This window comes from Antedon mediterranea, chromosome 8, assembly GCF_964355755.1.
Source record: "Antedon mediterranea chromosome 8, ecAntMedi1.1, whole genome shotgun sequence".
In the NCBI taxonomy this organism is placed as follows: Eukaryota; Metazoa; Echinodermata; class Crinoidea; order Comatulida; family Antedonidae; genus Antedon; species Antedon mediterranea.
Window position 1 is genome coordinate 13,386,458 of NC_092677.1, and position 23,649 is coordinate 13,410,106.

At 32.4% G+C, this 23,649-nt stretch overlaps 3 protein-coding genes across 4 annotated transcripts; 2 read left to right on the forward strand and 1 right to left on the reverse strand.

Moving 5' to 3' along the window:
* Positions 1–738: 738 nt before the first annotated feature.
* LOC140057803 (E3 ubiquitin-protein ligase AMFR-like) lies at positions 739–14,779 on the reverse strand. Of its 2 annotated transcripts, XR_011846973.1 has the most exons (15): positions 14,626–14,779; positions 13,437–14,073; positions 12,968–13,060; positions 11,509–11,673; positions 9,618–9,770; positions 9,263–9,303; positions 8,125–8,257; positions 7,610–7,743; positions 7,193–7,303; positions 6,177–6,388; positions 5,782–5,885; positions 3,242–3,585; positions 2,854–2,979; positions 906–1,997; positions 739–809 (listed from the first exon to the last, which is right to left on the reverse strand). XR_011846973.1 is itself a non-coding variant. In XM_072103545.1 (14 exons), exons 2-14 carry the CDS (start codon positions 13,956–13,958, stop codon positions 1,766–1,768), a joined length of 2,370 nt encoding a protein of 789 aa, XP_071959646.1. In that variant the 5' UTR covers positions 13,959–14,073; positions 14,626–14,779; the 3' UTR covers positions 739–1,765. The 2 variants fall into 2 exon arrangements, 1 of the variants encoding a protein (XP_071959646.1); XM_072103545.1 differs by having other exon boundaries at positions 739–1,997.
* An 870-nt stretch (positions 14,780–15,649) lies between these two features.
* LOC140056494 (uncharacterized) lies at positions 15,650–20,082 on the forward strand. Its single transcript, XM_072101877.1, has 5 exons — positions 15,650–15,994; positions 16,107–16,644; positions 16,929–16,979; positions 17,528–17,596; positions 18,432–20,082. Exons 2-5 carry the CDS (start codon positions 16,116–16,118, stop codon positions 18,953–18,955), a joined length of 1,173 nt encoding a protein of 390 aa, XP_071957978.1. The 5' UTR covers positions 15,650–15,994; positions 16,107–16,115; the 3' UTR covers positions 18,956–20,082.
* Positions 20,083–20,205: 123 nt separating this feature from the next.
* Positions 20,206–23,401, forward strand: LOC140056907 (uncharacterized). Its single transcript, XM_072102430.1, has 4 exons — positions 20,206–20,327; positions 21,129–21,661; positions 22,013–22,066; positions 22,302–23,401. Exons 2-4 carry the CDS (start codon positions 21,136–21,138, stop codon positions 22,835–22,837), a joined length of 1,116 nt encoding a protein of 371 aa, XP_071958531.1. The 5' UTR covers positions 20,206–20,327; positions 21,129–21,135; the 3' UTR covers positions 22,838–23,401.
* The last annotated feature ends 248 nt before the right edge of the window (positions 23,402–23,649 follow it).

The window sequence follows — 23,649 nt, forward strand, 5'->3', positions numbered from 1 at the left end:
AGTCACAACACATTTTGAGCTTTTGACTATAATATTAGGGTTTACAATCTAGCCATCAGCGGTTTTGGAAATTATAAAATAATTACAACAAAACAAGTATATAAAAATGTGTTTTCCTTATGCATAGTATGGCAGTTTGAAATGTCATATGCAGTGTTAAAGGGGACGAAACGGAATGAAGATAGTAGGAAAGAGCAAGAAAATAGTGTGAAAGGGACAAAGCTAGTGTGAAAAGAGATGAAACTAGTGTGAAAGGGGACGAAACTAGTATGAAAAGGGATGAAGCTAGTGTGAATGGTGGATGAAGCTAGTGTGAAAGGGGATGAAGCTAGTGTGAAAGGGAACGAAGCTAGTTTGAAAAGGGAACGAAGCTAGTTTGAAAAGGGATGAAGCTAGTGTGAAAGGGGACAAAGCTCAGTGTGAAAGAGGGGAGGTTGTATTAGATAGAGGTGGAAAAAGAAAACAAAAATAAACATAAGAAATATATAGGGTATATACTAGATAACATAATTTTATATACATAATCATTTTACAAGGTCAGTGTTACGGTATTTAAATAAGTCTCCCATTTACAGTAGCAATATATACTCTATATAATGCGATTTCATTTTTTTTTCCAATGATTTTTTAATGTTAAATTATCCAAGATATTCTATTTAAAAAGACCACTATTCAGTTACAAATAAAATAATATTTTAGACATACAAAACATGTACACTTGTCTTTTACACATTTGAATAAGCACTACGAAGTTGGGAATGTGTGGCTTACCTGAAGATATGTTGCTGACCTGGGGATGCATTGCTGACCTGGGAATATGTTGCTCACCTAAGGGATGTGTTGCTGGACTGGGGATATGTTACTGACCTGGGGATGTGTTGCTGACCTGGGGATGCGTTGCTGACCTGGGAATATATTGCTTACCTGGGGATATGTTGCTCACCTAAGGGATGTGTTGCTGGACTGGGGATATGCTGCTGACCTGGGGATAAGTTGCTCACCAGGGATGTAATATGGCACCTGGGAATTACTATTACAGTACAGGGGTATTATGTTTACTGATGATGAATTGGATCTTAACGCTTATATGTAATGCAGATGTTTGTGCTGTAATAGTGACAAATTAATTAAATTAATTAATTGAATATTAGTACAAACGTGTAACAGACGTCAAGGTGCATGCATAACTATACTCTTGCAACTACATTAAATTATATCATAAATAGTGTTTTAGTGCCAATCTTTATAATTCTACAAATGTAAACTATATTATAAAACAATTTTGCAAACTTGTTATACCTAATATTGTGATGTGAAATGTTCAACTTTTAGAAATAAATATGGAAAATGCTTTTATTTACCAAACATTTCCATGTGATTTGGTCCCTTGGAACTTTGTGAATAACGGTCACAAAATTAGAATTTATCATGGAAATCAAAGGCCATGAAACAGTAATGAGCAGTAATAGTATTACAAAAATCTAAAAACTTTACAGTAATATTACTGATATTATTGCACCAAATAAAAATCAAATATTTATAATCTTTAACACCAATTGTGTTGTGTACATATCTAGTAATTATAAAAAAAAACCACTTTGCAGACCTATATATACCTATATACAAAAAATATCATCAAATTTGGAAGCTTTTCAGACCAAGTAATAATATTCATCATTCCAATTTGGACTGGCAGTTTCTGATTTCAGTCAAATAGATATGTACAAAAAATGATTTTACTTGGTAAATAAAAAAATCAAAACTCTTATTCTTCATCTTGCATACGTCGAAGTGCTGCCTCAAATGCCAACATCCTTCTTTGTCGGACATCTGATTGGTTTGTGTTGCCTGACGAAGATATTAGTTGTTCACTTGGTTCAACCATGCCATTATTTAAATTACCGTCTTCATTAGGCGATTCTGATTGGAATGAAGAGGTGGTAGCTGAGGCTGTTTTTTGAGATAAATTCTCATTCGCATGCTTCATTATATAACGCCTAGATGAAAATATAGAAAGCTTGTTAATAAAGGAAATTGTGAAAATGTATTGCTTGGTACGGTTTCAACCTGACCACTTTTTTACAGAGGCCTTTGTTTGTTTGTTTTCTTTCTTTCTTTATTTCCATTCACAACAAAAAAACAAACATACATAAAGAATCATTACAAAAATGAAAGAAAAACTTGTGAAAACTGGACCACCTTATTTCTTGTGGCTACATCACTGATACTATAATGCACTATTTTGAGAAACCAGGGATTAATTTCACACTTTATACATAGCTTTATTATTATTTAATAATAATCACGACCATATATAGTATATTGCATCGCTGCAGTGAGAATATTGCCTGGCTGCAGTGAGTGTATTGCATGGCTAGAGCAAGTATATTGCATAGCTGCAGTGAGTATATTGTATTGCTGCAGTTAAGTATATTGCATGGCTGTAGTGAGTATATTGCATTGCTGCAGTGAATATATTGCATGGCTGCAGTGAGTATATTGCATTTCTGCAGTGAGTATATTGCATAACTGCAGTGAGTATATTGCATGGCTGAAGTGAGTATATTGCATGGTTGCAGTGAGTATATTGCATGGCTACAGTGAGTATATTAAATTTGAAGCTTTGGTAGAAGGATTTCATGGTCATGAAAATGGGTAAAGTTGGATTGAACTTCTGGCAAATTTTTCAAATGCACTATTAATATTATATCACACAATACATTCACTCCTCTTAAAAAGACTACAGTACATTTCAATCAATTTAGGTCATATTAAATGTAGTAATAAAGTACTAGTAGTAGCAAAATTGAAAGACATTGAGCACTACAGTAATGCCAAATAGAAGCATCTCACTTTCTGGCTTTCTGCATCAGTTGTTTTTTTCTTTGGTTTAATATTTCTTCTCGTTCTGATGCATTTTTTGAAAATCTACTTGGCATTGATTCAACGCTTGAATATTCTGAAGCTGGTTCTTGCTCTCTAAAAATATGAAATGAAGAAATATTTCATAAATACAAATAATATTGCATTTTAATATATTCTCTTTCATCAAATACCATACTCCATGAAAAAGATTTTTTCATATCCGAAGACTCACAAATTATTTGTCTTTTCTCTTTAAAATGTTCTTAATGGTACTTTTCAATTCAGCAGTTCGTTTTTAAATAAATAGTTAAGGGGAACAAAAGATAAAATAATTATATTAGATCATGTTCGTCTAGAATTATAACAAATTATGTACCTGAGATGCTGTGTCTGCATGGCACTTGCATCTCCAGCTTCCCCTATCCTCTGCTCTCCTTGAACCACATCTTCTTCTTGGCGTGTCTCCACTGTATAACTTGGGCTCAGATTAGCATGAGGGTTTGTGTTAGCACTGAACTGGACAGGGTTGTGTTGGGGTTGAGCCGGACGAACATCTTGCTCAGGTGGGGGAGTTGGATCATCCGGTATGGGTACCGCAGGAATATGGATGCGATGCTCAAGGATATTGTCGATAGTTATTTCCATTGATCGTGTACGTTGTAGGTCTTCTAAGATGATTTGAAGGGGAATATTTGGAAACATTTGTTGGACATTGTTCGCCTGGGAAAAAAACACAAACCCATCAAATCTGATCATTACAGTATAAAACCAAAAATAAATATTGGCTTCTTTCACCTTGTATATTTAGTATATCAAGGGCATAGGCTGGGTTGGGCATTGGGAAGTGCACTTCTCAGGGAAGTGCAACTGCAGGTTAGCAAATTACTGGGGGTGGATAAAGGATTTCAGAATACTTTATGAACCTACACTTGGTCAGAAATGTCACACTTACACTAAACATATCAGTACTGCTACTATATTTAGACAGTTAAAAATAGCATTGATCTATAAAGTCAATGGCAACACTTTGGTTAGCCAGTGTTTTAAGTGTTCTGGTATTTATTGAATTTCTAATTGTAACAAAGTGAATAATGATGAATGAAAAATGAATAAATATATCATATGTTATAATAATTATACTATAAACTAGAATTTAATTCGTCACTTTGACGAATTATAGGTGATCATTTTTATTATTTTAATGAAATTAACATTTTTTAAACATGCACGTACGTTAACATACGATCGTAAAAAGTTGATGTACGCCATCCTATGACATGTTGCATATACACTTATAGCACTAAGTTGTACCTATTATGTTTCATATACAATATGTACAGTATATACTGTATATCTATATACAGTGTAGCATAGGTGAAATTACGGGACCCACATCGTGTTCTAAATTGTTGGTATGATGGAATTATCAAAATAAACTCAAAGATAAAAATTTCGAAAAATAATGAATTGAGCAAATAAAATATAAGGATTGGAAGAGAATTTGACACGTAGAAGCGCAATGCGCGCTCTTTGAAATTTGTATAACTTCAACTAAAGAAATTTAAAAACTACTTTTTAACTTCAACTGGCCATAAGATAACGTCACAACATCCGATAGGCTTAATTTTTATATGAATTCATATCTACATTTTATCAGCTTTCATAATAAGTTATAATCTTCAAGGTCACCTTTAATTCTGAAGAGCTGTAAGATATTCAAATGTATGGTGTAGCTGAAAATACACGACCTAGGTTATTCAAGTTTTTACGCATGATAACGTCATCAAAATGAAAATATTGACAACTCATGAGAAAGATAATTAATTGAGCAAGCACATACTAAAAGTTGAGCGAAAATTGGGTTCAAATAACGGAGATGCGCTCTATTGAATGTGATAACCCACACAAAAAGATAAAAATTACTAATTTTTAAATTCAAGTGGCCATTTGATGACGTCATACCATTTTGTACGTCTAATGTGTATATACATTTATATTTACAACTTGTTGGCTTCCATATTAAGTTAAAAAAATTGGGGGTCATCTTCCATTCTGAAGAGTTATATTCATTTTAAAAAGGCCCTACTTTTTACCATTTATAGCACTTTTGTACAATTAATGTGCGCATTTTGTCATTTTTAACGTGATCGTATACCGTTATTTTAAGTCGGACTGGACTCAAAATCGGAGAATGTACTAAGGATTGTGTGTAGAATGTGATGTATACATCACATTTTATTTTTTACGCTTTTTACGGATTGCGTGCGCAAAAACGTATTTTTGCGCAGTAATTTTTTGAAACACGCAAATGGCCTAATTCATGCCCTAAATTAATCAAAACTTAATTTTGACCTTTTTAAAATCTTTACGCGCGATTTCACGTGCATGACCTTGAGACGCGCCAGTTTTTATTTGCTAATATTTTTTACCTTGACCTGAAATGTACGTGTAGTGAATTTCATAAATATGTGATAATGAATTATGGACATATGATTGATAATGTGATTTCACAAAATGGCGTATACGTGACGTCACGGATGAGTGATCACGCTGAAAAGCTTATTATGGCTAAGTTAAAGTATTTGAAAGACATTGCGAAATTTTTGTGATCATTGTTATTCAACTTTTTGAGATAATTGCTAAACAAAAAGTGTACAGAAAGAATAATAACAATAATAAAGATTTTGTACAATAACAATAGGTGATCATTTTATTCTAAATGATCACCTAATGATGTACAATGAAAGAATTGTCACCGATGAACCACTCCACGACAATGATAATATAGATTGACAATGATGCAAGGTCAGAATGAAGATGGAATATGACAATGATGCCTGAGCTAATGATAATAAACAACTGTTGTGATGAAGTCAATAGTGGTATTGACAATGGGAGAAACTGGAAAGCACTTACCCATGTACGTAGCTGTGAGTTAGCTTGAACTCGTTGCCTTATACCATTGCCTCCATGCATCACTTCAACAGAAAAGCTAGGCAACCAAGCAAAGATTCTGGAGCCTAGAAAATACACACATAACAAGTTCACATATAGGGCTGAATATAAAGAAAATGCTGACATATGAACTTGTTTAAAGTAATCCATTCTGCCTCATTCAGTTCAAAGCCACTTCTGTCAGAATTATGTCGATATTTTTTTTGTTTCATTGAACATCATTATGTATTGTCACGAAAAATGGAACCAAACTGTGACTTGCACCACTATGACCTTTGAACTTTCAGTAAATTTGTTATATTAAAGAGAAGTTGGCCTTTAACTGCATATTAATTAGTTTCAGATGAATAATTTACCATCAAAATGAAACACATTTCTATGATTAACAAGGCGTGGATCTAGTTGGCCAACCCTGGCATTGACTCTGGCGCCAATCACTGCCGCTCCTCTTGCCTGGTTCTGTGCATTCTCACGGTCTGCCTGCTCTGTCGGTACTGGGTTGAGGCTAAGAGACTTGCGACAGGTAGGACATGAGGTATCATGCTCCATCCAGGATCTGAGGCAAGAACTAAGGAGCGAAGAGAAAATGAAACAATTATTTTGTTGAAGAATTCTTTTCTACTGATAGAGCAGTATGTGTACCATAGAGATAATATTGAGGGTTAATTTCATGTTATATTGCCCCATTTATGATGACATCAGAATAGCATTATTCTCGGATCTAGATTTTAATCTAAACTTAAAAAATATGTCACAAAATGAAAAGTTTATATTTATTAAGGGTGCAAATGATCCCGATATCATCAAGCCAGTTATGAAATATGTATGTTCGGCGTTTGAAAGACGCTCGACTATTCAGGCCTCCACCTGATACTGAGCGACCTTTATGTTCATTAAATGCTTTTATTATTGCTCTTTCTTTTATATCTATGTTCATTTTTGTAAATGTTGTTGATTAACCATACCTTAATGTTAAGGTGAATGTTAATAAATTTTAATTGAATAAGCCAAAGACTAGAGGACGTACTCGTACTCTTCTATTTATTTGATGTCTTTAGGCACATGTGGCCAAAGATTACCAATAGTAAATTAATGACTGTCCTATCAGGTAGATGGTAATCCCCATGAAAAGGGGCGTTTTTTTCAACCAGTTCACCGTTCACAGTTCACTATCTTGACTAAAGTGGACATAGACAACAAATGTTTATAGTTCTTATCCGAGAAGACTTGTTCCACCACCAGAACTAGGAGAGATATCAATGCACAACTTGTATTGGACAGGGTAATTCTTAAAATAAAGAAATATCCTTTATCCCATTCCAAATAGTATAAAAGCGTAAAGAATAAAAATTAGAGAATAAAATGTACATACTTATGAAACAAATGGTTGCAGGGTAGTTTTCGAGCTGTGGACATCTGGTCCCAGCAGATAGCACATGTATCATCTCCATTTTCAAGTTCCTCTTTAGTTGCATATGCAAACCTGGTGAAAACCAATCATTGAAATATAAGACATGCATTTAACTTGATAATTGCATCGGAGGTTTGTCATGGCAAGTCTAGCCCTAGAATTTTGGATAAACCTGTATGGAAACATACTCCAATAATGCAGCTAGTAATCGGCACAAAGTTGTGTCTTGACCTCTACCATGTACCCATTTGTACACCTGGGTGGAAAGGCAAAATGTAAGGTTCTGTGTCTTTCCGAACCCAACAATCCCACGATTCAATGTCCAATTCACTGCGTCACACAAGTGGTCTCTTAATATTTTAATTGTTAAATACAAACCTTGTTTCCAGGCTGTTGACAACTCTTCGGTAATTCTTGTGTTTTCGTAATTTACGTTGGATCTCTGTGTACAGGAACCTTAACTGCATACAGATCACAAGACTTGCCATACTAAGGAAGATGTTGCCCCATAACTAAAAGAACAAGAAACATTAAATTAAAATATATTACCTTCCTGTAATTTTGTAGTTTAATATGCCATTTAAATGTCACAAACAATAATAGATATATCGATATACAATAAAACCTAAAAAAGAAGCCCCCCTCATTGGTCTGAAAAAGTTATCTCAAAAAGAAGCCCATCTCTAATTCAAGCTCACTGGGCTTCTTTTCAAGATAGTATGGGCTTCTTTTTGAAACAGACTATTTGAACATTAAAGGAACAAAGTGATTTCATATAAAATATGCCTCATTAAATTTGTTTGTGTCTTCAATGCCTTTTCGGCAGTAAGTTTTTATTGAACTGAGCATTACAGTATAAATGGTGGAATTTTCCTATTAATCAAAAGTCTTACCAACATATGAAGATGGTGCAAAAAGTCCACGATCAAAACTGTAGTGTCCAAAATAAGGTTAGTGTAGTAAGTGAGCGAGCCTCGCTCTTCCCACAATCCATCATGGTGCAGGTCATACAGATGAATACCATACCTAAATAGAATAAGTTAAACAATTAAGATCATTCAATTGTAGGTGCTGTCAATGTGCAGAGTGCAATCATACCATAGTGTGATTGACCCCAATTCGTGGCTTTCATGGAATTGTACTGTAAGATAGGTATTTGGAGAATACCGATGGTCACTGTGCTTATGTTTGATTATTTTGATTGTTATTAGTAAAGTCCCACATAAAGGGTCTGTTTCTGCTGCATAGCGCTGAATAAACCGGTTATTTAAAAAATGTAATTTTATATTGACTGCATTTCTGCTCAATTTTTGCTCCAAAATAACCATTTAAATCCGTGGGGGGGTCGTTGACAAAAATCGTTAGAATTACCCAAAATGCAATTGGTCCTGGCTGTTAATTCAAACATTACTACAGTGTAGTTGACTTGAGGTCAACAGCTGTCAATCAAATAACCGTTATTTTGTGTTGCAGCTAAAAGTTGCCCAGCAATAACCCGTTAAATGGCGTTCTTCAATGGGTGTTTTTAACTGGTTATTTTGTGCTGCCTTTTTAACCGGTTACCACAAAATTGTCCTGTTTCTGCTCCCAAGAAATTGGAGTTAGTTTATTCACACCATTTTTAACTGGTTGTTTTTATGCACCAGAAACAGGACTTTAAATGGCTCACTATCACGGTTAACCCACACCTCATAACATTAACAATCTTTTAAAAAATTGGCTATAGATAAATTTTCTCATTTGGTTGTAATCAAAGAGTATAACATGTTTCTGGTGGTAGAACGAGTCTTCTCAAGATCCAATGTACACATCTAGCTCATGTGCACTTTAAAGAACCTAATATCCCATTCGAGACAAGTAGGGGGTTACCCTGGTGTATTAATTAGTACACACACAGCCATTGTCACTCACTCACAGCCACTGATCATAACTGGGCCCTCTGGGAGACCAGTCCTTGAGTAAGGAGGTCACCCAGTATAATAGATAAACATTAAAAAAAACCTTGTCATTGGTGTGTAAATAAATACTTACTTGGCAATAACATATATGGCACGCACAATAAGGATGATGCACTGAAAAAGAAGCAAAAAATGTAATGTATATTGTTTATGAAATGAAATAGAGGAAATTTGAAAAAAAAAAACATACAGTATTTCATCATCTTAACTTTCTTTTATTATGATGACCAATGTCATAGGTACTGAATTTTTTTATTTATTAATTTTTTTGGTTTTTACATAAAGTAATAGAAACCTTTTATGACACGTCAAACAGACCTGCGTATGTACTGTACACTCAGGAAATCATGCGCAAAATGACTATTGGACTTGATAGCTAAATAGGCTAGACTAGACATTTGATATAACAACAACTTCTGATAGATTACCTCTGCCAACATGAAGAAGAACGTATTGACATCAACTGGATATCCAACAAAGAAACAGACACCAACCAAAATGAAACCACAGATTAAGATAGCAAACAGAAGACCCATTATCTTGCCATGCATCCAGTTTGAAGTAGTCGGTGAAGACGAAAGCTAAAAACAAATGTAGGATTCAAAAAATGAAAACTTTCAGTAAAGCTGTTTAGTACGCGACAGTGTTCTTCCGAAGCAGGTTTTGCTAGCAAGATTTGCCTGATTGGCTCCAACCGGTATTAAAATGGTGTAAGAAAAATATACATAAAATACTGTAAATACTAATTTATTAGTGGTAGGTTAGGCCTAGCCATTAAAAACATAGACCAAAGAGTACTTGAAGGCTATTATGTCAATTTTATAATTAAAATTAATTCAATTTTTTTGCAATAATTAATTTGCTGGACATGGTTCCTATATCGGGAGAACACTGCATGAGTAACCATTTACCTAGAATTTTCTTATTAATATTCATAATGAAAGACATGGAATTAAATAAAAAATTAATTGAAAATTTAATTACAGAGCTCGGCCTCAAACTAGACCTAGTCATTATGTTAACAACTATATAACCTTCTAATTCTACATGGTATAACAAGGTCTTTGTTCTGTATAAATAATGTACTGTATTACATGGCAAGAAACTAATGATTTTAATATTAATTTTAAAAACTAATATCAAATCATACTGTAAATTAAAATATTTAAGCATGTACAGTAGATGATAATTTCATATTAAATAAAAAAAAATAATTTAAAATCATCATATACAATAAAAATTCCAGAAAATTCTAATCAAATTAGTGGATCAGAGTATTAACTATAGAATACTGTAAATTACAATATTCAAATAGTAAATACTATAACCTAATTACAATATTCAAATAGTAAATACTATAACCTAATTACAATATTCAAATAGTAAATACTATAACCTAATTACAATATTCAAATAGTAAATACTATAACCTAATTCTTGTACTTTATTCCATAGTATGTCAATATTTTGATAATGAAAACTTGATTTGTAGTCATTTTTTAAAGTATTTAGTAATAAATTATTAACAGATAATTGTATTTATTTACAATTGATCTAAACAACAGTGAACTGTATAATTTTGTTTGCATACATGTACTGTATACACTAGGAATATTTTTTAATGGTAATATTTAACTAAAAAATAAAATCTAAGCTTTTATTCTACTATCCAGTTATTGATACAATTTATATAATTGTCTGTAAAACAGCAAATCAATCTACACTCAAATTTTTGTATAATAAATAAGTTTTAAAAACCTATAAAATATTTTGTCAAATTTGGAAAGCAAAATTAAAACTAATATACACTATATATAAACTAGAAAGCCACTCCAAGAGTGCATACCTCTGCCTACTGTAACATTCTTCTACATAAGATTTAATCCCTAGAAAATTTGTGTGTGTCTTAATGCTGTGTATGATTTAGACTAATTCCACTACAAGCATGTGTATGCGAGTTTGGTGTAATGGATGTAACAAGCCTTTCAATTAACAATAGCTTCAGTTGACTAATATTAGAACAGCAAAGCGAAAACCAAACGAATGAATTTGAAAAGAAATAGTTTTTTTAAACTACTCGCATCAAAAAACGTGTATATTAAATCTAATTGTGTTTTAAAATTACAAACCACAAATTATAATTCTTGCCTCTTGAACAAAAATGAAATCACACGCGATCGATTACATATACCTCCTTGGCGGAGGTAAATAATATTTTAGCACATCAAAATAATTAACATCAATAATGATCAATACTTGAATAATTCTAAATAGTAATATTGGTTTAAAAAAATATAAAATAAATTGAAAAAAACTTACGTATTCTGATCGATCTTTGCAGAGAATAATAAAGAGAATAAGAAAGGCAATTATTGAAAACCAAGCTGACCACAACACCATCTCCTCCAGCACTTGAGCATTCACAACACCAAAGATAAAAATAAACTTGTAGAAGACAAAGTTTGCAAATTTTTCCTTTAGGCGCTGTAAAAAATGTGTAAGATGTTATCATAAAGGACCATTTACACTAGGACGATAAGAATCGAAAATAAATAAGATAAGATAATTATATTGTTTGAAGGTTTGCATGGCAAAATCAAATGTTGATATAATATAAGTTTGCGGTACACCACGTATGTTAGTTCTGAAAAGAACTGTCAAGTTTTCTCGACGTTTCGATCAATATGCTTTGATCATCCTCAGGAGTGAGAATACAATAATACTGTAGACACGCATATATTTTTCTTACATAAAAAAAAAACAAATCTAAAAATTGTTTATTCTAGAACTATAGGATAACCATCTATGCTGCCTTTGATGAAAATATTTTTTTAACACATCCAATCAAATGACATCATGATTAGTATGAACAAAAATATAGTGGTGATACAACGATTTTATTGTTCTTATGGATCATGACGTCATTTGATTGGATTTTGAAAAATATTATTTTGATCAAAGACGCAATAAATGGTTATCCTATAGTTATAGAATGAAAACTTTTCTAATTTTCTTTTGTTTTATGTAAAGAAAAATGTATGAGTATCTTGTGTCTATATTTATCGTCGATCGCTATCGTCCTCTAGTGTAAATTAGCCTTAATATATTACCAACTCAAAATCGCAGGATCTCCGAATTTGATAAAATAGAACTGGTGTATTGAGATACTGTAGTCCTACTGTACATGAGGGCTTGGTTAAAAATTTCCCTGGTTTGAGGATTTCAGTATTGTTTTGGTTATTTATTTGGTTTGAGGGTGAACTAAATGACACACTATCTAATAGTATTTTAACTATGGATACATTTTTTTTTTAATGATCCAATATTTAAAAAAAATCGTAAAACTGACATCTTTATTCAAGTTTTCTCTGCATGGACGTGCTAATGATTAAGCTGTGTCGACCCAGTGAAAGCTCATGTAAAAATGAAAGTTTGCGATTTTATTCAACTACAGTATATTGGATCATTCAAAAGAAAATTTATCAATAGTTAAAATTCTACAATGTAGAAGAGGAGGATCCCATACGTATGTAGCCAAAAGAAAATGTATCAGTACTATATAGATATCCAGATACCTTTTCACTAATGTTAATAGAATTATTTTAGTGGTTGATAACGGTAGAGGATATTGCATATCAAGCAGAATATTCTTGGTTCAAATCTGGGTTAGATTGGCTATTTTTTCAGTATCACTGGGTGGTTTAGAGATTCAGTATATTGTGTGTATTACTTAGAATAAACTAGAACCATTATTTATTATATATTAATAAACACTAACCTGTCTTTCACTAACTCTCAGTTTGCCAATGATAACCAACTGAAGAACTTTGGCAAACAGAAACAAACAGCAGTAGGCAAAGTTGACCAGGACCTGGAGAAAACAAAACATTTGATTTGACAGATCACACACGGGTGAAGAAAGAGAAATGAATAGCCCTAGTGCCTGCAAAGTTTGTTTGGAGATCGCATAGCAAGGTTTGGGAGTCTCATAATATGGTTTTGGAAGAGTCTCATAAGCAATGACTGAGAATTTTTACAAGGTTTGGAAATCTCGTAACAAGGGAATCACACTGCAAGATATTGGAGAATCAGTGTTTTGGGGTCTTGTAAACAAAAATTGGGATTCATAATGTGGGATTTAAAATATTTTGTAAGTGTAGAAGATTATTAATCTTAAAGCAAGGTTTAAGGAATTTACATTTTAAAAAGAAATATAGTACAGTGTGTCAAACAATTATTTCACTTACTAAAACATATATTGGCTCCTGCATGAAAACTTTAAACAGCTTTATTGCATAACTATCTGATGGCAGTAATGTATAATCCATAAATGGCTGTTCAAACTCTGTTTCGTCATCATTTGAATGCCATCTCTTCTCTTCCGTCTCCTTCTCGACTGATCTATCAGTCCAATTATTTTCTGTTGCTGCCGCTGCATCATTCTTTGATGACAATTCCTCGGGATGCACAGTAGAATCTGCACTTTCAACTGGTTGGTTGTTCTGTTCAACTGAATACTTACTAACGTCACCAGATGGTGTGATCGAAACCACTTCAGAATAATCTTGGGTTTCCCGATTGTAAGAGTACTCAAGCGGAACATTCGCCTTCAGCTCATCTACTGTTGGATTTGACATAAATGCCTGAGCATTGTCAAATAGAACAACCTCATCTTTAGCGAACCATAAGCACATACCCATAAATAAAAAACTTACAGAGGTATAAGTTCGAAGTGATGGAATAGGTAGTCTACCGATTCGAATTGGCATTTTGTAAAATTGGTTTAAAACTGAAAAAATATTTCTTGATCAATATAATTTTACTAGTAAGTAGTAGGCTAGTTACTCATCTTTCAAGTAAAATATAATTCTTTAATTTGAAAACCTGAAATGAAAAAACAATAATTTGTAATTTGTATTTAGCATTTTTAGTTTCTAAATTTTAGCATTTCTTCTAGGGCCTAGTAGGCTAGGCCTAGGTAGGTTAGTTTTTTAAAGTTATACAAATGTTTAAAGCAACAGTAAACAGATTAAAGAAAGGCCTAGGCCTAATTAATAGTTAGCATAGTAGGCTAGGCCTTTTTAGTTAGCCTAGCTAGGCCTAGAAGTAGTAGGCTATGAACGGTAGTCAATGTAGTAAAAGGCCTGGCCCTGTACAGTATCGTACAACCGACGTGGTATTACTATTACTTACGTAGTACTGTACTAGGCTAGGCCTACTACTAGGCTATCTAGTAGGCTAGCCTCCAAGGCCCTAGTAGCCTAGGCTAGTACTAGGCCTACTACACACTACTAGGCTCTAGGCTACTACTACTAGGCTAGTAGCCTAGGATAGGCCTGACCATAATTCGCCTAATCTTTTGTCATTATTTATGATTAGGTTATTGTTAACTACACTATTTTCACATATATTTTTTTAAACCAAAACCTGTCTTACCTAAACAGAAGGATGCTTCTCACAAAACGAACGAAAGGGGCAAAGAAAGGGAGGTATCACGTCCAAAAAATTGAGTTTTCGTCATCCCATTTTTTATTTCATTGCTCAGTATGCTGTAGCGCCCCTATAGTTCCAAATGACTGTTTGTTGGTTCCCGGTCGGTACGTGTGTGGTGGTAGAATCAGTACACTAACTAATTTTTTTTCTCGATCTTTATTTTTGGTAAATGTTCTTACATAATATATATTAGTATAAGTGTTATTATTTATACATTTTTTAGTTTTATACCAGGATTGTCCATTGAGGTTGATAATGTATTTAAATAATTAATTATGATAATAATTAAGACACACCCTACTGTATTTTAAATTACATTATTAGTTTTTCAGAGCTAAAAAACATTAAATATTAAGAGTATTTATATATAATTTATTTATAATTTAAACCATAACATCTAATTTAACTGGCTCATTCATGATTTTACATACATTATAAGTGTGAGTAACTTATTCTTATACTTCTGCTTTAATTATTTTAGATATTTGATTATTTTCCCCAAAGCTACAATACCAGGCAATAAATCTACAATACCAGAACATTATAACAGATTTGCAACACAATCTAATATATATTTATATATATATATATATATATATATATATATATATATATATATATATATATATATATATATATATATATATATATATATATATATATATATATATATATATATATATATATATATATATATATATATATATATATATATATATATATATATATATATATATATATATATATATATATATATATATATATATATATATATATATTTATATATATATATATATTGTTATGTGTAAAAGACAGACCTAAATTTAGTTAGGCATGTTTTTTCCCTTTCATTTATAAACTTATTATCGCTGTGCACATGGGGCATGAAACCCCGCGACCCCTTGTTATAATTATAGATCCCCCTCTCCACTCCCCTTCACTATTACGCCACCCAACCAAACAAAAAATCACTAGGAAATTAGACACACACACACATCCGACCACAAACCATATAGAAAACAATATTTCATTGTTGACAGTATGTCCAATGTCCTCTTTATAATATCTTCCGGTGTGTACGTATAATTATGCTACAGGAAGTTTGTTTCCTCTTCATTTTCTGAGTTGGCAAAAAAAATTGTTTTAACATAATACAACGACTTGTTGTATCGTACTTTGTACATGATACTAGAGCATTTTAGCCGTATAAAACTACTGTTAAAATTACACCGATTTAAGATCTAAGCATTTCATTACAAGAATTGTCAAATTGGTAATAGAAGGCGTTGCTGTAGTTTGTGTAATATTTACGGTAAGTCAGTGTAATTTACGGTATATTTCTAAGTAGGCTACTTCTCATTTCTTCCTTGTTATTCGAGGCAGTTTAATTACCATGTATATCTATAATTTACTCCTTTATTCAGGCCTAAAAAATGGAGAGCACATTTAGAGACTTTCGTCAAGAATTCAGCAATGTGTATCCTGGAGATAAAAGACGACAATTGAGATTTCTTCTTCAAGACTACATACCAATAGGTGTATTGGCACGTACAAATATCTCCGGAATGGAATTATTTAATGAACTTCAAAATAAAGGGGTTATCGCATACAATAATGTCAACGTTTTGTCAGAAATCGCAGTCTTGACAGAAAATGCCCAAGCAAAAGCCAGTGTGCAGAATTACAAAACAGAAGTCGGTGCACAATATGACAAAAGTGGGGCAAGTATGTATTTGTCTTTGTATCGTAAAAATCTTTATAAAGCTATAATTGCAATGACGGAGGAGAACGGGGGTGACGTCGACAACTTGGTTGGTTTCTACGGATTACGTCATCTTGGTCTCCAGAATAAATGGGACGTAGTTTTTCATCTGGAAAAAGAAGTGGAATTAAAAGATGAACAGAAGTCGTTGACGAGCTTTGCCAATCAGTTGAACAAAACAGCCAAGTCCATATTACTGGGTACGTATTTTAAATAAATATTAAATAATATTTAAAGTTGCATCGTCTAGGCTTATAGTTATACGGTTCATGACACACTTTTACAATTTAGTCTGCTTATTTGAATTTAAGGCGTATAGGTCTACGCATTGAATAACCAATCGCCTTATGTATTGCTTGTTTCTATATTTTGTATTAAAATAGGATTTAGCCTATATCTTAAAAAATGCACTTTATTATCATCTATGATACCGTAGCACTTTTTTTAAAACGAAGACATCTGTTTTTAAATTTTATTTTTACAGGCCAAGAAGTCAGTAGGCCTATTGCAAGAGGAGGAACACCTATGTCAACAGGTAGATTTATTAATAGCCCTAAATTCGGGTTCAATATTGACGTTTTGACAAACCCTGGCCTATTGGTATTAAATGAACGTGCAGAACTTACTTTGAGCATATATGTCTGTGTGTCAAGTTTAGGCCTACGTATTCACTTCCTTTTTTTTAATGTAAAAGCTTGGTTCATATTAAGTCATTTGATAATGTATTTCCTCATAGAGGCCTATTTGTGTATAGCATTGTGTATCAGCCTAGCTTGAATTTAGGTTTCATTTAAAAAAATGAGACTTCAATCACATACATTTACTCCTGTTAATTTGCAGTTTTAATTAAAATACTGCAGAATCTTCGTTATCAAAAAAAAAGAATGATTGATTGACAAAATAACAGTAATAATTGTTTTAATTTTGTAAGTGAAAACTTAATTTGTTCGGTTTTTTTCTTTAGAACTTTATTAAACCTACAAAATGGCCTATTCTAAGTCTGATTTTATTAATCTTCATTTTTCCTGTTTTGGGACACAAATACATCTTAGAAAAACGATGTTTTTTTATTTATGTTTTCAGCTACAGATGGTGTAGTGACAGACTCTACATCGACAACATCAAGGCCTACACCAGCAACAACAGCAACAGGTAAGAAGTAAAACCAACCGAATCAGAAACCTGTTGTTTTATGATTGCCTTTTCAAAGGGCAGTGTGAGGAATGCCAGATGTTGCGCAAACACTTAGCCTAAAGCCCTGTCGACATTATAAAACTTTATGTGACAAAAAATGTGATGTCATGATACACATAATATGGATATACCATTACCATATTTGGGCATATAACTACCATATTTTGGTACACCTTTTTGTCAATCTAGTTTGATAGTGAAGACAGAGTTTAAAAGAAGTAATCTGTAACAATAAATTGCTGAGCTAATATGATCTATGGTAAAACCATGAGCACAACATTATAAAAGTGTTACTATATATACATTGTGGAAAGGATACGTATTAACAGATCACTGTACATCATTTTTCCTTGTTATGCTTTTAATTAATTTTTTTACAAGTTCATAATACATGACAAATTTAGAAACCTTCTATCTATAATACAAAATCTTAATCCTAAAAGTGGAAATAAGTCACGTCCTGGATCCATGCTGAACGGTTCCTAGTGAACCTGCGTTCAAACCTACAGTGATTCACTATCATTCTGGAAATTATCTCACGCAAGATTTAGAATTTTAACGACATTTGGAATTATTGTTGACTTTATTAAGCTATTGTGTACATTTTATCTTGCCTAAGGCACGACATAAACAAAGATAATTATATTTATTATAAGTACTTGTTACCAAACAAAAACACGAAATACCAATCCTACTACTGTACTAACAATTATGATATTTATTTTAATTGACGGTTGTAATGACCTGATTATCAGCCAATAACACGAACTTCTTTTCTATTTTTTTTCAAAAGTGAACGAGGTTGATTTCAAACTCCTGAAAATGAATGTTTCAGAGTATTACGATGACAGAGATTGTCTCATTATGCTTAGAGTGTTATTTGGAGACCACATGGTAACACAACAACAGAAAACAATCAATACCACAATAGATTTGTTAAATGTATTAGTTGAATCTGATGATCTAAGTTCCGATGATATCTCTATAATATTCGATACAATCAACTTGACGGGCCAATACGGTTTACAACGTGAGATTCAGGCACAACTACCATCATTCCCAAAAGTAAAAAAGATCCCGATTTCTTACTTTACACCATACAGACAGAACATAATGAAATTTGGAAGGGGCATAGGCGAACAAGATGTAATGAAGATTGATGGGTACTACAACACTCCGGTTAAGAGATACGAAAGTAGCTGGAAGATGATATATGACTTAGAATTTAGAAACATCATCAAAGAAAAGAACATCAAAGAATTCGTTGCACTGTTGACGAAATTGAAACTTCCATCCGCTGCAGGATCGTTTGAATAATTTAGAATTATTGAAAGGATGTGAATTACACACACGGTTCTTCTCTGTAGGCAAGAACATATCAGTGATAAACGATATATAATAACCTTCCTTCCTTGCACTACTGAGGATGGGCTATAGTGCTGCCCGAAAGCTCTGCATTTTATGTCTGGCTGTTTTACTTTATCGTTTTGATTTAGATTGAGCAATTTGTTTGCTATGTGCGCTTTATAAATCTTATTATCTTATTTTATCTTATTTTATTTTCTATCTCAATTGAGATCCAGCCACTGATACCCACAGCATTATTATTATTTTCAGTATTTTGATTTATATATAAATATTTATTTATCATAAGTATTATTATTAACGATTTCCTCGACGCATAACCAATTCATCTGATTTGTATGGCCTATTGCAATATATAAATCAGTTCCAGCGTGACGTCATGGTCCATTATAAAAGCTTAATAGGCCTACTCTATCACTGGGCTACTTTATGTTAACTAAAAACTAACTATGAATATTTAAATGAAGCAATGGTTCATTCACATAAACATAATATTTAGATTCTTTTTTACATGGAAGTAAGTCTCAGTTTCGTCCTTATATAAATATGTGATACTTAAGAAAAGTGAGTCTGGTAAATTGGTGTTTTTCTGCTATAGTGAAACATATCGTACCATGTTTCCGCTTATAGATAGGCCTACGTCTATGTTCGTCTACTTTTCAATACAAATAACAATACTGATATAAATAGAGCCACTGCCTAATCCACAGCATTATCATTTTCAGTATAATCAGCCTTTGTATATAGTAAATTATATATAATGTTTTTATTGAAATTAACAATACGCAGTTTGCTTCTCTGACTTATGTTTCAACTTTAATCCTTTTATATATTATTGTTAATGTTATAGTATTGGTTGCGAGGTTGCTTATTCTACTTGTATCTTCATTGCGATCCATCCACTGATATCCACAGCATTATCCATTTTCAGTAATTTGCCTTCGAATATACAGTATATCATAAATTATATAAATAATGTTTTTATTGAACAATACTCAGTTTTTCATGTAATAAAGATGTGCTTCTGAATTATGTTTCATTTCTTTAATCATTTGCATGTTAATGTTATAGTATTTGGTTTTGGAATTAATATTAAATTTGATTGAAACTGTTTCTTTCTTCCGTTATTAGAATAAATTGCAGTTTGATTTTGACCTAAAATACAATTCCTAAAAATAGATCCATCAATCGTAATTATGCATAACAAAGAAAAGACGCGATCACTCGTCGCTTCAGTGACCTGATCTCCGTACTGTGGTAGTTGTAGAGGGAAAAGAAAGATTAAAACTAACCCTAGTTTTCCTAACTAAAGGAAAGGTAAAAGGTAAGGATAGTTATTGCATAACATGTTTCAGATGGGTCCATACCAAAGGAATAATGGCGGATTATTTGATGTTTCAATTCAAAATAGGCTACAGACCGTCGCTCATACCGAACGCTACAAACAGGCGAAATAACAATACTATAGGTCTCCTACAATAAAACTTTTATTATCCAAAATTCCGGGGAAATTCATTTCATAACCGTAGTCTAATAGTTATCGTTCATCAATGATTTACAATATCGTATCAAATCGTAAAGAAATTAGTACTCTACTAGCTAGTCTGTCTATAATCAATTACACATATTAGGCCTACTATTAGAAAATTAGAAAATACTATACGTTCGATAGGCCTCTTATAGAGGTGCATATGTACATTCGGTTTGGCAGGTTGATTCGTACAATCATAGAGATATTATAGTGAACTCTGCTCACAGTGTATAGGACTGAATAAATATTAAACCGATAAGGCGAGTATATGGTCCTCTTGAAATGTGTTTATGATAATAATAATAATAATAGGGCTTATAGGCATAATAACATATTTATATTACTCATGTCTAAAGGATACTGATTAAAGATGCTGTAAATACACAATAATAAAACAGGATGCTGAAGTTTCTTATATCTGTGGCTGCGACACGATCAGTTCCATGCCTTACAGATAAGTGTACAATACTGTTGGTATTTGTCGCAGTCATACATAAGATCAAAGGACGAGTTCCCATCTTGAGAACATGTTTCTGTAGATTGTCTTGGTAGGGCAATTTCTAAAGTCTCAATTATAAACTAAATTCTTTTCAGTAACAAAATGGATGATAGCTTTACAGAATTTCGACAAAAATTCAGTAATGCTTATCCCGGGGATAGAAGACAGGAATTGAGATTTCTTCTGCATGATCATCTACCGATTGGTGTATTGTCTAAGGAACACAACTCAGGAATGGATTTGTTTAATGAACTTAAAACTAAAGGCATCATCAAATACAATAATGTTAAAATTATGTCAGAAATTGCAGACGTGACAGAAAACGCCGACGCAAAAGCAAGTGTAAGTAAATACAAAAAGGAAGTTGGTAAAGACTATGATGGCAAGGGTGGGAAAAGTTTGTCTTCACATCGTAAAACTTTCTATAAAGCTATGGATGAAATCACGGAAGAATTAGACGGAGGTGATGTACATAAGTTGGTTGGCTACTATGGATTGAGTTCACAAGGCATTACAAATAAATGGGATTTAGTGTTTTATTTGGAGAAAGAGTTACAATTAAACACACGGAAGAAACTGGAGAGATTTGCCAATCAGTTGAATGCGAGTGCAAAAGTCAAATTGCTTGGTATGTATGTAAAACAGTGCTATTAATGTATATTTAAATTAATATCAAATAACAGCATAAAACTGTTTACTTATAATTTTAGTAGATAACTACAATATTGTTTTGTATGGCCAGCATATATAGCTGACCACATATCGGACTAAATTTGCAATTACAGTATATATTTTTGTTCAAGAAGGGGGGCGGGGGGAGCGGGAGAACGATTGATGATAAGTTCTAAACTTCTGGTCTCTGTCTGGATAAAAAAATGTATATCTTACAGTATGTTAATTTGTTGTTGGAAATAAAATATATATAAATTGGTTCTTCTGTATCGGTTATTCAACTACTGTTCTTATTTACATGATGCAGGTGAACAACCAGTTGCTGGTGGGGGTGTCGTGGAAGCAACATCAACAGCAGCAGGTAAGTATCCCTTTGAACCGACTAAGGTTGTATTATACAATGCATTGAGAAAAATGTCTGAATGAATACTCAAATTTTCCTAAGCGTTTCAGCCTAAATTTACGATTCATAAAACCGATAACATATATAGGCCTACAATGAGAACGAGGAAAAATGCCATATACCATTTTTCAATATTTTTGTTCACAAATTAACGGATTGAGTCCAATTAACAAACCTTTTTCCTGATTTGCAGAATTGACCGACGATGATTACAAGCTTTTCAAAACGACCGTGTCAGCGTATTACGATGACAGACCGGATTGCCGCATTATGTTGATGGTGCTGTTTGGAGACCATGTTCCTACACAAAATCATAAAACACGTAATAGTACAATAGATTGGTTAAATGCGTTAGAGGAATCTGATGATTTAAGTTCTGATGACATCTCTATCGTATATGATACAATAAACCTGACAGAACATTATGCTTTACAAAAGAAGATCAAAAAAGAAAAACTACCATTTCCCGAAGTTAGGCCAATAGAAATTACCAACTTCAGCAATTACAGACAGAAGATAATGAAATTTGGAAAGGGAATAACTCCAAATGATGTAGCAAAGATTGATGGGTACTATAACAATCCAGTTAAGAAATACAAAAGTAGTTGGGGTATGATATATGATTTAGAATTTGAGAAATCAATCTTCAAAGAAAGCAACATCGACGAATTTGTTGCAAAGTTGAAGCAATTGAAACTTCCGTCAAGCTCGGCAGAATTGTTGGAATAATTCAGATTTTATGCAAATTATCGGAAATAATTCTATAGTGATATGCTTAAATATGGTAGTGATATGACATCATCATATCCATATATGGGCACATCACATTTTTTGTCACATAAAGTTTGATAGCGTAGACAGAGCTTAGAGCCTTGCACCTGATGATAAAATCGATATTTTTTATCTCCTTCATGAAATAGTCTGTAGTTTACAATGTTTTATTCAAAGCAACTAAAATCGTTACGAAAATAAAATTTAATCAAAACGCTTGTGTGTTAGCATACTTAAAATGCTATAATTAAAGTTCAAATAAATAATTTTGTTCTAAAAAATTTATCTAATAAACTTTCTTATGATAGATAGGCCTACATTTACATTTTTTGTTTATAAATTGATGGCCTGTAAACATTTTATATAACTTTTTATTTTAGTATAATTTATACTCTTTTAGTTATGGAAGACATTGTTATTTCTTGGTTGTATGGCTACGTATGACTACCAGTTATTTGAATAGTCAAGCAGCTTTATTAATATTTAGATTTAAATATTTTAGAGCAAGTAAAAATTAGTGTGATCAAGTATATAATACATTTTATTTTGTATGTACAGTACAAGACCAACTTGTGTTGATCTGGTCTCTCTGTTTAAATAAAGTTGAACTTGAACTATATTCTTTTTTGTTAATTTATTTTGAGAAGACGAGTTCTCGGTAAACCTTGAGTTAATACATTATTTATTAATTGATTATTTGGAGAGTGTGGAGCAGGCGGGAGTAGATTATGACAATGATAATAACAGATAAGTGATGACAAATGCAGTAA

Coding starts and splice junctions, on each gene's coding strand:
- LOC140057803 (XM_072103545.1), bottom strand. CDS start 13,958: ATGCCAATTCGAATCGGTAGACTACCTATTCCATCACTTCGAACTTAT. Junction 8,258..9,262: donor GCCATATATGTTATTGCCAA/GTAAGTATTTAT, acceptor TATTCTATTTAG/GTATGGTATTCATCTGTATG. Junction 2,980..3,241: donor ATGCAGACACAGCATCTCAG/GTACATAATTTG, acceptor TCATATTTTTAG/AGAGCAAGAACCAGCTTCAG.
- LOC140056494 (XM_072101877.1), top strand. CDS start 16,116: ATGGAGAGCACATTTAGAGACTTTCGTCAAGAATTCAGCAATGTGTAT. Junction 16,645..16,928: donor AGCCAAGTCCATATTACTGG/GTACGTATTTTA, acceptor TTATTTTTACAG/GCCAAGAAGTCAGTAGGCCT. Junction 16,980..17,527: donor AGGAACACCTATGTCAACAG/GTAGATTTATTA, acceptor TTATGTTTTCAG/CTACAGATGGTGTAGTGACA.
- LOC140056907 (XM_072102430.1), top strand. CDS start 21,136: ATGGATGATAGCTTTACAGAATTTCGACAAAAATTCAGTAATGCTTAT. Junction 21,662..22,012: donor TGCAAAAGTCAAATTGCTTG/GTATGTATGTAA, acceptor TACATGATGCAG/GTGAACAACCAGTTGCTGGT. Junction 22,067..22,301: donor AGCAACATCAACAGCAGCAG/GTAAGTATCCCT, acceptor CCTGATTTGCAG/AATTGACCGACGATGATTAC.